Source organism: Salminus brasiliensis, chromosome 5 (genome assembly GCF_030463535.1).
Source record: "Salminus brasiliensis chromosome 5, fSalBra1.hap2, whole genome shotgun sequence".
Taxonomy (NCBI): Eukaryota; Metazoa; Chordata; class Actinopteri; order Characiformes; family Bryconidae; genus Salminus; species Salminus brasiliensis.
This window is the reverse complement of record NC_132882.1, coordinates 11879717-11893944: the sequence shown is the minus strand read 5'-3', so window position 1 is coordinate 11893944 and position 14228 is coordinate 11879717. Positions and strand designations below refer to the sequence as shown.

The window sequence follows — 14228 nt, the reverse complement described above, 5'->3', positions numbered from 1 at the left end:
TTTATCAGTCTACTCAGGCTTTAGTAGAGCTCAGTAACACTGAGATAAATAACTGATCAGCATTTATCCTTATGAGATGATAAGTATGATAAGTAAATTCAATATTTTTGCTCAACATATAATGCAATGATAAAGGTAATCACCATTAGAAGCTCTGGTACATGTTTCTTTTTTAATATTGTGTGGATCAACCGTTCACACGTTTTCTTCAAATTATGGCAACAGTCAGCTTCTGTTATTACTGAAGAAATGAAAGTGTGGAGTCGATTAAATATTTATTTGTGATAGAATCATGTACATACAGTCAGATCAATAAAAAATGCATTACTGTCTCACAAGTTCCTTCATTTTACAGAATCTGCTGTTGATAGAATCTCTCTTTTCATAAGTCAAGATAGCATAACTCAGCATTTTGGGAATGTTTGCGTTGATGAACCAAAACTTTTAACCAACAGAGAACAAACATTACATTTTAGACCTCTTGACTTAGTAGTGGACATTTCATTATATAATTATGTAAGGAAAATGATGACCATCATTTTACCATCACTATAAGATTTTATCACATTTAGCATATTAAACTAAAGGGAGCAGAAATAACTCTTTTCAAGCAGGACAGACCTCTCCATATTCTCCTGTTGTTTTGGACTACATCAGGCCAGATGCTAATATTTGCCTTATTATTATGCCATCTGTTTCAGACCTTGTTTAGTTTCCTGCTCGCATGCTATTGAACCACAGGGCTTAATAGACAAACATGGTCAGTAAGAGTCAGAGCCTCACCACCCAGTTCACACTCGTAACACTACTGCACTCTACTGGACACTGACTGCCACTGGTTGTATGTGAGTGGGTGAGGTGATGTTTTAGTCTGTACACAGGTTCTAGTACAGTCCTGATAGGATTCAGCTGTTTAGGTTACATTTACTGACAAACACCATTTTTCTAGACTTTTTTTTATCTAGATTTATCCAGAACCAGAAGTGGACATAGAGAAACCTGCAGAGTTCTGGTGTCCACAACTATGTAGCAATTTGGTGCTCTCTTTCATTCTGTAGAAAAGCAGTGCACGACTGAGAAGACATATGCCTAGCTTCTGAGTTTTTGACTGAGAAAGATTCGCTCCTCTCTTCTTTTAATATGACACAAAGATGCAGCGGGAGTAGAAGAGTCCTTCCATTGATATTAATACAAAATGTAACATTTCAGAGCTTTTAATTGGAGTGAAGTTGTCTAAAGCTCCTTGCTGGTATCTTCTCAGGCCAAAGTCAATCTGTACATTTAAATGAGCTGGAATTACTTACAAACCCATTTTTACCCCAATGTCCATATCCTACCTTCTAGTGGTAGGAGGGTGAAGACTAGCATGTGCTTCCTCTGAGTTACATGAAGCTGCTACTGCAACATTACTGGACAGCTGAACGTCCTCAGAGGAGAGTGCTACCAGCCAGCTCTGTTACATCAGCTAAAAGACCCTGGCTCACACTGGCCAGCATTGTGCTGAGTTTCCCACTTGTAGCTAAATACCATTTCATTGGTTATTTGAGTGAAAGACAAGTCCCAGTTTCTAAGGGCCTATATAATGGAAAAAGGAACCACACCCACACTACACCTGACCACACCCACACTACACCTGACCACACCAACACTACACCTGACCACACCCACACTACACCTGATCACACCAACGCTACACCTGACCACACCCACACTACACCTGATCACACCAACACTACACCTGACCACACCCACACTACACCTGATCCCACCAACACTACACCTGACCACACCCACACTACACCTGATCACACCAACACTACACCTGACCACACCCACACTACACCTGATCACACCAACACTACACCTGACCACACCCACACTATACTTGACCACACCCACACTACACCTGATCACACCAACACTACACCTGACCACACCCACACTACACCTAACCACACCCACACTACACCTAACCACACCAACACTACACCTGCCCACACCCACACTACAAATGACCACACCCACACTACACCTGATCACACCAACACTACACCTGATCACACCCATCCAGTGCCTTTTGTAAATATTATTATATTAAACCTGTACATTTAACAGTTTTTACCAGTGCAATATTGTAAATAGAGAGCATATATATATATATATATATATATATATATATATATATATATATATATATATATATATGTGTGTGTGTGTATAGTATAAGTTAATGTGTAAATATTCAGTTTTTCTATTTGTAATTTTAATGTTGCGTAATGTGACAATAAAAGTGATTTGATTTGATTAGATATTCTTGATCATTGATTTACAGAGCTTGGAAATTGGCCTCATTAAAAAAAAACTGATCAGCTACATTAACCCATATAACAAGGGGAATGTAATATGTACTTCAACCTCAACTACAACCACAGCGATCAGTCTGAGGTCCGGTGTTGTTCTGCCTCCAGGGCCGTAGGGGGCAGCACAGACTGCGAACTTGCGCGTGTAGCCCCGGAGTGTGGTGAGATGAGTACAGGAGTACGGTAATGGCACTGGTGTGGTTTCACCCAGACCAAAACAAAACAAACTGCTGCTGTCACTCATGAGAAGACATCAGATGATGTGGTGAGTCGATGCAGAGCCACATGTTGAAGCTCTCCGTGTTTATTTCTCTGTAAATGTCTGTGAAGCTGAAGTTGACTATTTCCCCCGGTCCACCTTAAATAATGCAGCAGTTCACGTTCTGAAGCCGGTGCGGCAAGACTGAGCGAGCCTGCAGCTTTTAAGGTGGAACGGAGAGTTCTGCTGAGAGGCTGTGTAGTGTGGGTTATGTGGTTAGTTTGTGTTAGAGTGTGCTCCAGTCCTGCCTTGACGATTTTACCAAGATATATTTCTGGGTATTTACTGAGAATGCGGTCAGTTACAGACTCTGGGGGTTTTGTGCCCTGTGCAGATTAATAGGGTAAGATCTGGACTGGGTTAGTCTAAAGTCTAAAGATCCTGGAGTTTAAGCAGTATACACATTGTTTCCCTCATGAAATAAAAAGAAAAAATAAATAATTGCTACAGACAAGTGGTTTAGGATACTATAGGGATAGATGGATAAATAGACAGATTTTTTATTACTTTATTAATAATAATAATCAGTCACATATTACAGCAGCAGCAGGAAATACACAAAGGTAGTGAATAAGGCAAAAAACCAGAGTAGATAGAAATGAAAAGAAAAAAAAACTAACATACAGAATAATACAGAACAATAAATAAAATAAAAGATACAAAATATTACAAATACAAGAGAGTAGTAAGGCATAAATCTCATGCAGCGATGTACATATGCTAAATTATGTAGCGAAATAAGATGAGAGCTAAAATCATAACAGATAAATTGTGAAATGCTGATAATTTACATGAATTTACTGTTGTATTTTGCATATTGCATTGTCACTATTATATCACTGTTTTGTTTTTTCACAAGGAAGAAATGTCTGGAGAAGAGGAATACAAGACCAAGCCAGTCAAGAAAGGTATTTATGTCATGAATGATTTTGTACAGACTTTTCAATCATGTCCCATCACTAATTCACACATCCGTTTTGAATGTATTTGAATATATTAATATGGGTGGACAATATGTTAACAATGATAAATCACAATATTTTATTTAAAGACATTTTCAGTTTCAGCATGCAATGTTTAGCACAGTGTTTTGGCATGCAGGCAGAATGCACCAGTATAGGCAGATGTTAAAAACTGCTCTCCAAATACTGTCCCATACTTAGTACAGTCATTTGTATTCCACATTTGCTGCACTACATCCAATTAACTATATCTAATTATGATTTTTGTAGTTGGTTGAGTTCTTTAGGCCCTGATGATTTCCTCAGTATTATCAGAAAAAGCTTATTGTGTATTACAATAGTGGACTTTATCACAGTATGATAAAATATTGCTGTATTGCCCATCCATAGTTGCAAGGCAGAATAATCACAATACTGGATTGATTATTTATTTATTTATTTATTTTATTGGTGCTCATATTGTGTAGCTTCACCATTCATTGTTCTCCAGTGTGGGTCACAGTTTGAAGATTTGTCTAAGCTGGAAATGTCAAATATAAGAAGGCCTCACTACTGCTCAGTTTAGCGTTTGCCCCACCACGAGTTCACAGCTTGAGAAGGGCTGTGTGATTAACTGATGAGCTAAATCAGATGTGTTAAAGCATGGGGAAAAATGCTAGATCGGGGGTATTCAGTTCTTTTCCTGGAGGCCCGTTGTCAGCACAGTTGCCCTGCTCTGCTCAGACACACCTGGTTCAGCTTATTTGCAGTCTGACACTTTTAACCTAGGCCATCTGTGTTTGCCCCCTGCTGATCTTCATATATTGCAACATGGCTGTTTTCTGTCTAAAGTTTCTATATATGTACTTTCTAGGTGCTGTATCAGATCAGATCAGATCAGATCAAAGTTTATTTGTCACGAACACCGGCATACATGGTACAACTATCAGTGAAATGCTAGTGATCATATCAAAACTAGTGGTGTAAGAAAATATCGGTATATCTAAGTGTTGCGCTATTTTTTCATCAGAAGGACGTCCTATAAAAGCAGGGCATGTCAAACAAGAGAAGACAGATTTTCTACATTTCTTTTTGGATGCACATGGACGGCACTGCTTTCACTCCACCAGCATGAAATCCTAAGAGCACCCTTACAGCTTTCTCATTTTTTTCTTTTTTCCATATTGCGATATTATATTTAGCAATACTGTATCAATTCTCAAAAACATAGTATTTATTTTATATCAGTAATTTACATGCAAAGTTAGGTGTAGATAGATAGAGCGGACAGAGAGACTAGATGGCTTTTTATTTTTATTTATTTTCCATATATATATATTTATGTGTGTATATGATATGATACATATCACAATACAGGGCTTACAATTCTATATATTGCAATGTATCGCAATACTTCAGACAATTCAAAATCATATTTAAATAGTAAAAACATATATATATATATATATATATATATATATATATATATATATATATATATATATATATATATATATATATATATATATATATATATTTGTTTTTTTTTACTATTATATGTATATGTATACAGTGTATACATATAATAGTATAGTATAGTAATAGTACATATTTGGATGTATGTATATATATGTGTGTGTGTTTATGTTTTTACTATTTAAATATGATTTTAAATTGTCAAAAGTATTGCGATACATTGCAATATATAGAATTGTAAGCCCTGTATTGTGAGATGTGTCATATCTTATTGCCAATACACAGCCCTGATAAAAACAAGGAAATATAAAGATTATAAATGTAATTAATAAGGCATTATCATTATACATATGTTTTACAGTAGTCTTACTGTTGTACAGTCGCTCGATTCCTTATTTTTGCTGCTCCTGTAATAATTGCAGCCCTTGTTATTTTCTTCTCAGCAGCGCAGGCAGTCTCTGTGAGGAAGTGTTATCCCTGCTCTTACTGTGGAAGAGAGTTTGGACAGCGTAAAGGGTTGACGCAGCATGAGCGAATTCACACCGGGGAAAAGCCTTATAGCTGCACCGAATGTGGAAAACGCTTCCGTCAGCTCTCGTGTCTGCGTGTGCACCACATGACACACACCGGAGAGAGACCCTTCCAGTGCGCTATATGCTTTAAAAGCTTTTATTGCTCCGGAGACCTGAAGAAACATCTGGGTGTTCACACTGGTGTGAGGCCTTACAACTGCACTATATGCTCATCGGGTTTCTCACGGCCCAGTGAACTGAAAAGACACATGCAAACACATGCAAATGAGATACAGGATGCTCAAGACTACGTGGAAAACATCACGGCTGGTCCGTTGACCTCTAAGGATGAGCTTCAGATTAAATTGGAGGACGTGGAGGGCATTACTGGTGAATCATCTTGTATCCCAGGAAATTTGGCTGCTCTGACCCGCTTATGTAGATCCAGTCTAGCGTCAGACATCTACGAGGAAATCAGTGAGTATGGCTAATGATGTTGCCTAAAGCATCCCTCTCAGCAAAGTAAGACTCACTGAATCTGGTTGATTGTATTCTGAAGCTGATCAAAAACGCTATGGGATATTTAATTTTCTCAGCTTTGGAAGATAAATAAAGAGAAATACACACCAGTGTCTCTAGCGAAAGGTGTAGGTGGTATAATTGATCTTGCTTTTCAGGGGTCCTCAAAGAGAAACCCTCTGGCTTTTCTGCAGAGAGACTTCCACAAGGCAGTGAGAAAACACTCTGTCCACCAGGGAATCAGGCTGAGGACATTGTCCAAGAGCATTACCCAGCTGAAGCTCACAGGGATGACAGGCTACACCAGTGCTCGGTCTGTAACAAAGGTTTCCGTAAAAGATCAACCCTGAACAGACACCAGCGTGTGGCTCATCCAGGTAAGACCTTTGTGAACGTTGAATTGCCACCAATGAGCTGGGCTAGGTGTGTAAGTACAGACTGTAGCCTGTGTACGTTCCACCCCATTCACCATTGGTCTGATCACAGCAGTAGTTTTTACTTTAGACCCACTCGCATCTGATCTCACAAAGGGATTGATCATTTGTTGATGTATATGAAAGCATTCAGTTGCTTTAAGTTGCATGCACCCATTGCTGACACAGGTGTAGCTTGTCTGGAGAAGTATTGCCAGTAGAGTAAGACTGTCTGAAGCATATATACATGAACCTATTGACACCATGCCTAATGCCAGGTGTGGGCTAGAGGGGTATTAAACTCCCCTGCATTGAGCTGTGTGTTCTCTGAAATGATGGTGCTCCATCCAATACTTTTGAGATGTTAAGAATGAGGTGGGGGTGGTGATCATCTTACATCCTGACCTCACCATCTCTCTTATGATTCTGACCACTGACCAGGTTTCTGCACTTTTTTACAATAATCTGTATTTCATGAGCTGAATCACTCATTCTTTTCCAGAGGTCCATTTTGATGATCTTCCACATGACTGTGCTCAGTGTGGAAGAACGTTCGGCCGATTAAGTGAGCTCACGGTTCATCAGCAGGTTCATGTTGGAGAGAAGCCATATGCGTGCAGCTACTGTGAGCGGACTTTCAGGCAAAAAGGAAGCTTAAAGATGCACGAGCAGGTTCACACTGATGAGTGTCGTCTCAAGTGTCTCGAGTGCGGGAAGAGATTTAATCGCTCAAGAGATCTGTTGGTTCACCGGCGAATACACACAGGAGACAAACCTTACAAGTGCCCTGAGTGCGGAAAGAGTTTTCGGCAGAAAGGACACCTGACCATGCACAAGCCTGTTCACTCAGGCAAGAAGCCTTATAAGTGCCCAGTCTGTCACAAAAGCTTCCCTTATTCTTCTTCTATGAAAAAACACACACGGACAGTTCACAAGGGTAAGAATCTAACCACTGGGCCTATTTGAGTGGAAATTAAAATCTTAACATGGTCATATGTTGTTCTTTTCATAATAATGGTTGCAATTTACAAAACCTTGATAGAAAATTAAAGAATGACTGTATAGATTAACATTTCGGCTGCAGTAGTAAGCTATGTGGTCTGATTAATGAGACTAATTAGTTCTGTTAATTGGATAGCAGTTAATCTTGGAGATTGTCACCCTGAGAGTCTACCCTGACATCTACCTCTCTGCTACTTTCTGAAGCTTGTTTTTAAATGGGATCTATTTATTGAGTAGATCCAATTAGACATGTTTTGTTACTACAAAGTAAGATACTAGTATGCTATATTGCCTTCTCTTTGTGTTCCAGGTGTTAACATAGAAGACTATATCAAGAAAAAATCAGAAAATACGCCCTTAACAGGTTTGAAAACTTCAGACTTTACAAGGGTTGGTCACATAGCTATAGTTGTATGCAAATGAACACAACTTATTAGCTCAGTGTAACATTTAGAAATTTAAAGAAATCTAAAATCTGTAATAATAATAACATATACCATAAGCTGTGTACAGGCCATGTTTTATGTGTAATATGAAAGAAAGAAAATAAACAATAATTCCACGTTTTAATACACAGAATTGTGTTCTCTGTATGAGATATTCTTATTATCTGACTTGACTGTGTATTGAAACCCATTTTATAAGTTTGAGTATAAATAGATTGGGTTTAAGATGAATAGTGAATGAAAATAATTTGTTAAATGTCACCTACAGCTTGGTTCAGAATGACCTGTTCATTTAATTGATCCACTTTTAGGTGAACCATTGCCCACCTTATCCTTTTCATAACTCCTCTCTGCTTTATTCTCCTTTATTCTCATTTGTCCCTGTTTGCACTAGGTAGCCATTGTTTACTTCACCTTGAGTTCCTATTGCAGTTTGTATGTTGGTAGGCACTCTGAAACGTACTTTAAATGTACTGTACCATAATGTCTGAACTGGCTGTGGTCTGTGTTTTATTTTCCCAAATAATGTATTTATATATACATTTTTATACATTTATCTATAATTTATTTATTTTTATTATTCTTTTAAATAGTTTACTGAGTGAGTGACATTCTTACATTTTCAAGCACTCTCTCTCTCTCTCTCTCTCTCTCTCTCTCTCTCTCTCTCTCTCTCTCTCTCTCTCTGTCTCTCTCTCTCTCTGTCTCTCTGTTAGTGTTGTTGCAGAAGGTTCTCCTACATGAACTGGAAATGACTGCAACATTAATGCCAATGTTGTCTGTTAGTCTTTGTTAAGACTGAGTGTACATCCACATACAAAACTCAGCTGACTGGTCAAATGTATACTCAGTGTTTATGACATCATAACTGTAACTAGCTAATATAATACCCATCATGGTGTATTTCACAACATTGCTTTACATACAATATGAATAAAACCTGATGTTTGTGTAGACCAGTAGTTAACATTAGCTAACAGTAAATTATATCTCTTTAATCTATAATATGTAAATGTGCTCCACAGGAATTCTTATCTCACATTCCGATGCTACAAGAACCACTCCCAAAATGACAGAAAACACAAGAAAACTTTGTTTTATTATTATTTCATTTTTTACTTTATTCATTTAATATTCTGAAATGGGACAGAACATTAAAAGAGTAACATTGCAATTCATCAACTGAACACTGAAGATTACTGCCCCATAAGCTGTGCTTTAGAAGTGAAAATAAAAGTGCAGAGGTAATGTTGTAACTTCTTTTCTCTTTGTTTCTCTCTGCAGAAAACTGAAAAAACTACCAGCATCAACAACAAAGACACTTTACTGATCAAGAGCAGATAGTGGACATTGGTGCTTGAATCAGAACAGCAGGGCGTGAGTCTCTGAAGGCAGTAGGGAAAAACAGTAGTGCAGAGAGTCTGGAACACAATACTGGACATGTGAAACATTTATCTTCTCTGGTTGGAGTTGCTGCTTGATATCTCGCAGGTAGTGACAGCAGTTCTACAAAAAGCTCTGCCAAAGCAAGGCCATCTAATGTCCGTCCCATTAGTTGCTTCTGTTTAACCTGTTTAAAGGACATCAAAAACACCAATGTCCGCCAGTACACATCCTGGAGATTTGCCTTTCTGCAAGTTTCGCCTCTTCCTCCACCTCTGGAGCAAACGTGTAGGAAGGTAGACCCCCAGGAGCAGTTTTGATAACCAATCGTCTTTATACAATTCATCAAATAAAACACTACCCTAATGCAGGAGACGTGCAGTTTGAGAAAGACAGGGAACAGTAAGTACCCTGTATGCCACCCTTACCAACACAGAATTCCCAAAGTTATGTGTGAAGTGAATCTCCTGCAGTCTGCAGTTTTGGATCACAGCACCTTTCTATTTTCAGACATCTGAGACAAGATGAGAGTCAGATCTTCTTGTGGGAAATAAAGATGCCTTGGTTTACAATGTCTGCAGGAAAAATGTGGATTGTTTTTTGAACCTGAACTGAGCAAACAGCTCTCCCTCCTTTGTTCCAATTTGTACCAAATAAAAGCCGGTTCTCTGCCATCCAGAGATTCATGTCAAAACTTGCGCAGTGGAAGTCATTCATGAAAGCTGGTGGGTTTCCATCATGTGTCTGTAGGTGGCAGTGAAGCCACTCTGACTTCTGTGGTAGAAATTATGAACAGTGGCAATATGTCTTGCAAACACTGTTACATTGAGTTCCATACGGCTCAGTTCTGCATTGTGCTCTGAAGTAAGATGTATTAAATTAACTTAAGTTAATTATATGTGCATGTTTAATTTACATGGTGAAGCACCTATTCTACTGATTCCTGTCAGGTCGTCTGATCAGCTTATACTGATCAACTTTCGGTGAAGGGCAAAAAATGTTTTTATAAACATTGACGATAAGTGATTGTGTTTGTAGTTTTGAAGGATATCTAATCATGATTTGCTCCCATTGTTGGTTTAAACATATTAGAGGGCAATTTCTGAAGGTTAGAGGTAGTAACTGTTGCAGTGCAAAACCATGCAGTCTGTTATAATGCATTAACTGTGAGTTCTGCTTAAAAGCAAAATGCCTGGTGGTGGTATTATTATTATTATTATTATTATTAGTAGTAGTAGTAATTGTAGCAGTAATAGTAGTAGTAGTAGTAATTGCAGCAGTAGTAGTGGTAGTAGTAGTAGTAGCAGCAGCAGCAGCAGCAGTAGTAATAATAATAGTCGTAGTAGTAATGACTTAACCACTTAAGCTGTAATGTAGCAACACCCCCTGTGTGCCCACTGGGCAGTCTGCTGGTGAGTATAAACTAGTAGCCAATCCCAGCACAGATGGGAAGGCCTTGTCTGAATACGGGTGGAGAAAAATGCTGAAGTTGGCGGCAACCAAGAGCTTCACTGTAAGATGGGCAAGATTCTGCAGTAACTTTGAAAACAAGTTTTCTTTTTGAAACTTTCCAGTCCTTCAATTGTTTTTTCTTTTTTTATTTTTATTAATGAGAGAAGGTAAGAGTGGGATTTGCATGAATACTGCATGTTTCAAATATACAGGTGGACACATCTATCATACATCATTATTTTCAGCTGATGATGTCACCTAAAGGAAAGTTATCTTGAGTATCTTGAGTTGAGTTTTAGGCATTTTCTGCTGAATGCTCTGCTGCCTGCTGTCTGTATGTAGCTGTTGAGTTCTTGCGCCATCTGCAGGACAGGTGGCAGTTACTGCTTGTACAACAGAGATCTGCATTGCAGAAATCCATATTACATTCAGTTTGTTTTTCTTTTCTTTTTTTAAAATCAAATGCTTTGAGATTGTGTTATGGGAGCTTTTATTTTGACCAAAATCACTGAGAATCACCTGTGTAAAAGCCTCGAGGAGGGCATTAAAGCTTTTCGGTGGAATATTTTCCATTTTCAGGAACTACCACAGACTCCTCTACTGCATTCCTAGTTTGTCTCATTCACAAAAGCAATACTAAAATAGTACCCTGTGTTTGTCAGCGAGGTTGTGCGCTTTTGTGTTAAGTATATGCCTTGTTCGTTCCACGGGAAGGGAATCTGGCCCATTTTCAGTTGGTTGGCTAAATACAGTGTTCTTTCTGCTTTCAGTATTCATGTAAAGGTCAGGTAGAAAGAGGACTTTGAGTTAGATACAGTAACACAGCACACTGACATACTGAAATAGCGGCTAGAATAAACAGAACTCCAGGAGTAAGCACAGTAAACATCTGTCATTGCAAGAAGCGTGACGCGTTAGAGTGTTTCCTATGCAGCTTATTTCAGGTTGTGTGTGTCAGAATGACATATAACCGGGCCTTTCCTTGGGCAAGGCCAGTTTATTTGCATAGCTGATTTCATACACAATGGTCATTCAAAGTGCTTTACATTAGGAAAAAGCAGAGATGTTAAAACCGAAGTGTAATAGAATTGCATATTGTGTAACTCCTAAAAGCTCAGTGTTGAAAGTGTGTCCATTGATATAGGAGCCCTACTTGAGTTATATACTTTAAAACGTCTTAATGATGTTTTCTGGATTACGCTATCCAGTGATTTACAGACTTCGTGCAGAATGTTAAAATCTATTGCATAACTAACAGGAAGCCAGTGTAGAGAACTTTCCCCTCAACCTGGATAAAAGGACATCATAGACATTTATGTTCATGGCTGTTCATGTTTAATGTACTATATTAATTTGTTTATCAATGATGGTGTAATATTTACTTATATAAATATAAGTTTATTAATATGCTCATTAATTCCACATGTATTACGTTAAGCTCAGTTGCTTTTGACCAGTTCCCTATGTGTGTATTTACAACAACAATAATGCCCTTATAACAAAAACTGCATAATAGATTGTATGAATTTAATGAGCCCAGTGTATAGTTTTTTCATCACTGTCATGCAAAACCCTTGTATCTCCAAAATGGCAAATTTACAGGAGAAAAAAGACTCAATTTCTATGGAAGTAAAGGTAAAACTATAATTTTTGAGCATTTCAATTCGTCCATTTATCATGAAATTCTGATTAAATGTACAACAGAACAACTACCAGATTCACATTATGTGAACAAGTGAAAAACGGCACACATGGAGGTACTTGGTTTTAGCTTGACAACAACGATATGCCTCATCCCATTCAAAAGTGCCTTTGGTGAATAATAAAATACATTCACATGTATGATCCTTATTGTCATGTCTTCCCACTCCAATCTCTACCATCTAACCGTTCACCTTCATCTTTAAATTAGATGACATGTCTGGATCGCAGTGATTTATACATTTTAGTTGGCTGTCTGATACACCATTGGCCAAATAGAAAGGCTATGTATGTGTGTCTGCAGAATTCGTACATTTTGGCATGGAATTAGAATGGAATCCTAATGTGATCTTAATGAAGAGTGTTTAGTGGCTAAATGTGGGCCCAGTCACTGTTAGGGCTGTATATGGGCAAGAACCTGGAGATATGATGCGTACCATACAATACAGGGTTATTATAAGTATGATATATTTATGGCATTTAGCTGACACTCTTATCCAGAGCGACTTACATAGTTACACATATTACAGAAGTGGGCCAATGCAGTGTAAGGAGTCTTGCCCAATTGGTGTAGCGCACCCAGACTGGGTATTGAACCTTGGTCTCCCACATGGTGTAATAGCTCACTGGCAGCTAGTGGTTTTATCTGTTGCGCCACACCAACCACATGATGCTACAAGCAAGGTGACATATTGCAATTTTTATTAAAAAATTGCAATACCCCCCCCCCCCCCCCCCCCCCTGTGCTATGGGACCCAGTGCAACTGCTCCTTCCACACCTCCAGTAGTTGTACTACTGTGTAGACCGATCTGATCTAAACCACAGCATGACTCTTTCATGACCTCTTCTGTCTCTGGCCCATTTAAGCGCAGTCAGATGAGGTTGACTGGTGCAGCCAACTATCTGTGGAATTTCAGTAGCTTTAGCGAGTCAGGCTGACCGCTGCTGTCCCTACATGGCCAGACAAGGGTAGAGGTGAGGCTACCCACTTTATGTGTGCAGTGCAATGGGTGAGTGAGCTTGTGAAGGCAGCTTGTATGTTGTTCAAGGAGAGTACCGTGCATGTTACGCTTAGTGGCCTGGGACACGTAAATTCCTCCCTGAGGCAGTGGATCAGTTTTCCATGACAATGATGTGGGGTGGTGGGGCAGATGGCTCTATTGATATAGTGCTGTAATGAAGATGACAGGTATGCGATTCAAGCAGATGCTTTTCCATCTTTGTAATGATATCTGTAGCATTTCTGATGAATGGATGATGAAGAGATGCAGCAGCTTGTTTGTAAGTGGCTTATTCCTTTACTGCCTTTGTCAGAAGTAGATTGACCGTGCACTGCATTGACTGCCTAGTGCGTAAATGATTAGCATAAGGAAATGAAAGATTCTCATTAACCTTAAGATGTGATAACTGAGATGCACATTGATCTGACATACCCCTGTCTATATGTGTGTCTGGTATTAGTCGAGGAAATAAAGCGTGTCTCTCATTAATATCAAGGAAATTGCTCTCCACCGGGCAAAATCCTATGAAAGGCTCTGCTGTAGCAGAACACATCTGGCATAGGGGAAGTATAAGCACTCCCCTCATTGTGGCCAACCACAAGCCCTCTCTCAGTGGAGAAGCTCATCAGCAGGCATGGCCACTGGCATCGAGAGAAAGAGAGAAAGAAGAAAAGCATGGCGCATGACAGAGCACCAGCCAAGCCCCACATGTGGACCAGCTGTAGACAAGTGTTTGTCATCCTGTTGCAATCAGATGAAAAA

General features: G+C 38.9%; 1 protein-coding gene across 6 annotated transcripts; it reads left to right on the top strand.

Annotated features, from left to right (window-relative positions):
* The first annotated feature begins 2483 nt into the window (after positions 1-2483).
* On the top strand, positions 2484-10005 carry LOC140555470 (uncharacterized). Of its 6 annotated transcripts, none has more exons than XM_072678719.1 (7): positions 2484-2625; positions 3483-3527; positions 5483-6025; positions 6226-6444; positions 6983-7417; positions 7793-7846; positions 8323-8443. In XM_072678719.1, exons 2-7 carry the CDS (start codon positions 3485-3487, stop codon positions 8373-8375), a joined length of 1347 nt encoding a protein of 448 aa, XP_072534820.1. In that variant the 5' UTR covers positions 2484-2625; positions 3483-3484; the 3' UTR covers positions 8376-8443. The 6 variants fall into 6 exon arrangements, with proteins under 6 accessions (XP_072534820.1, XP_072534819.1, XP_072534821.1 ...); XM_072678718.1 differs by having other exon boundaries at positions 3479-3527; XM_072678720.1 differs by having other exon boundaries at positions 2485-2625; positions 3479-3527; positions 5480-6025; positions 6262-6444.
* Positions 10006-14228: the final 4223 nt, after the last annotated feature.

What these genes read in the sequence shown, in the direction of transcription:
- LOC140555470 (XM_072678717.1), top strand. Translation starts at nt 3,485, where the DNA reads ATGTCTGGAGAAGAGGAATACAAGACCAAGCCAGTCAAGAAAG. An exon ending in GACCAAGCCAGTCAAGAAAG is followed by an intron (nt 3,528 to 5,479) that starts GTATTTATGTCA and finishes TTTTCTTCTCAG; the next exon opens with CAGCGCAGGCAGTCTCTGTG. An exon ending in CCAGCGTGTGGCTCATCCAG is followed by an intron (nt 6,445 to 6,982) that starts GTAAGACCTTTG and finishes ATTCTTTTCCAG; the next exon opens with AGGTCCATTTTGATGATCTT.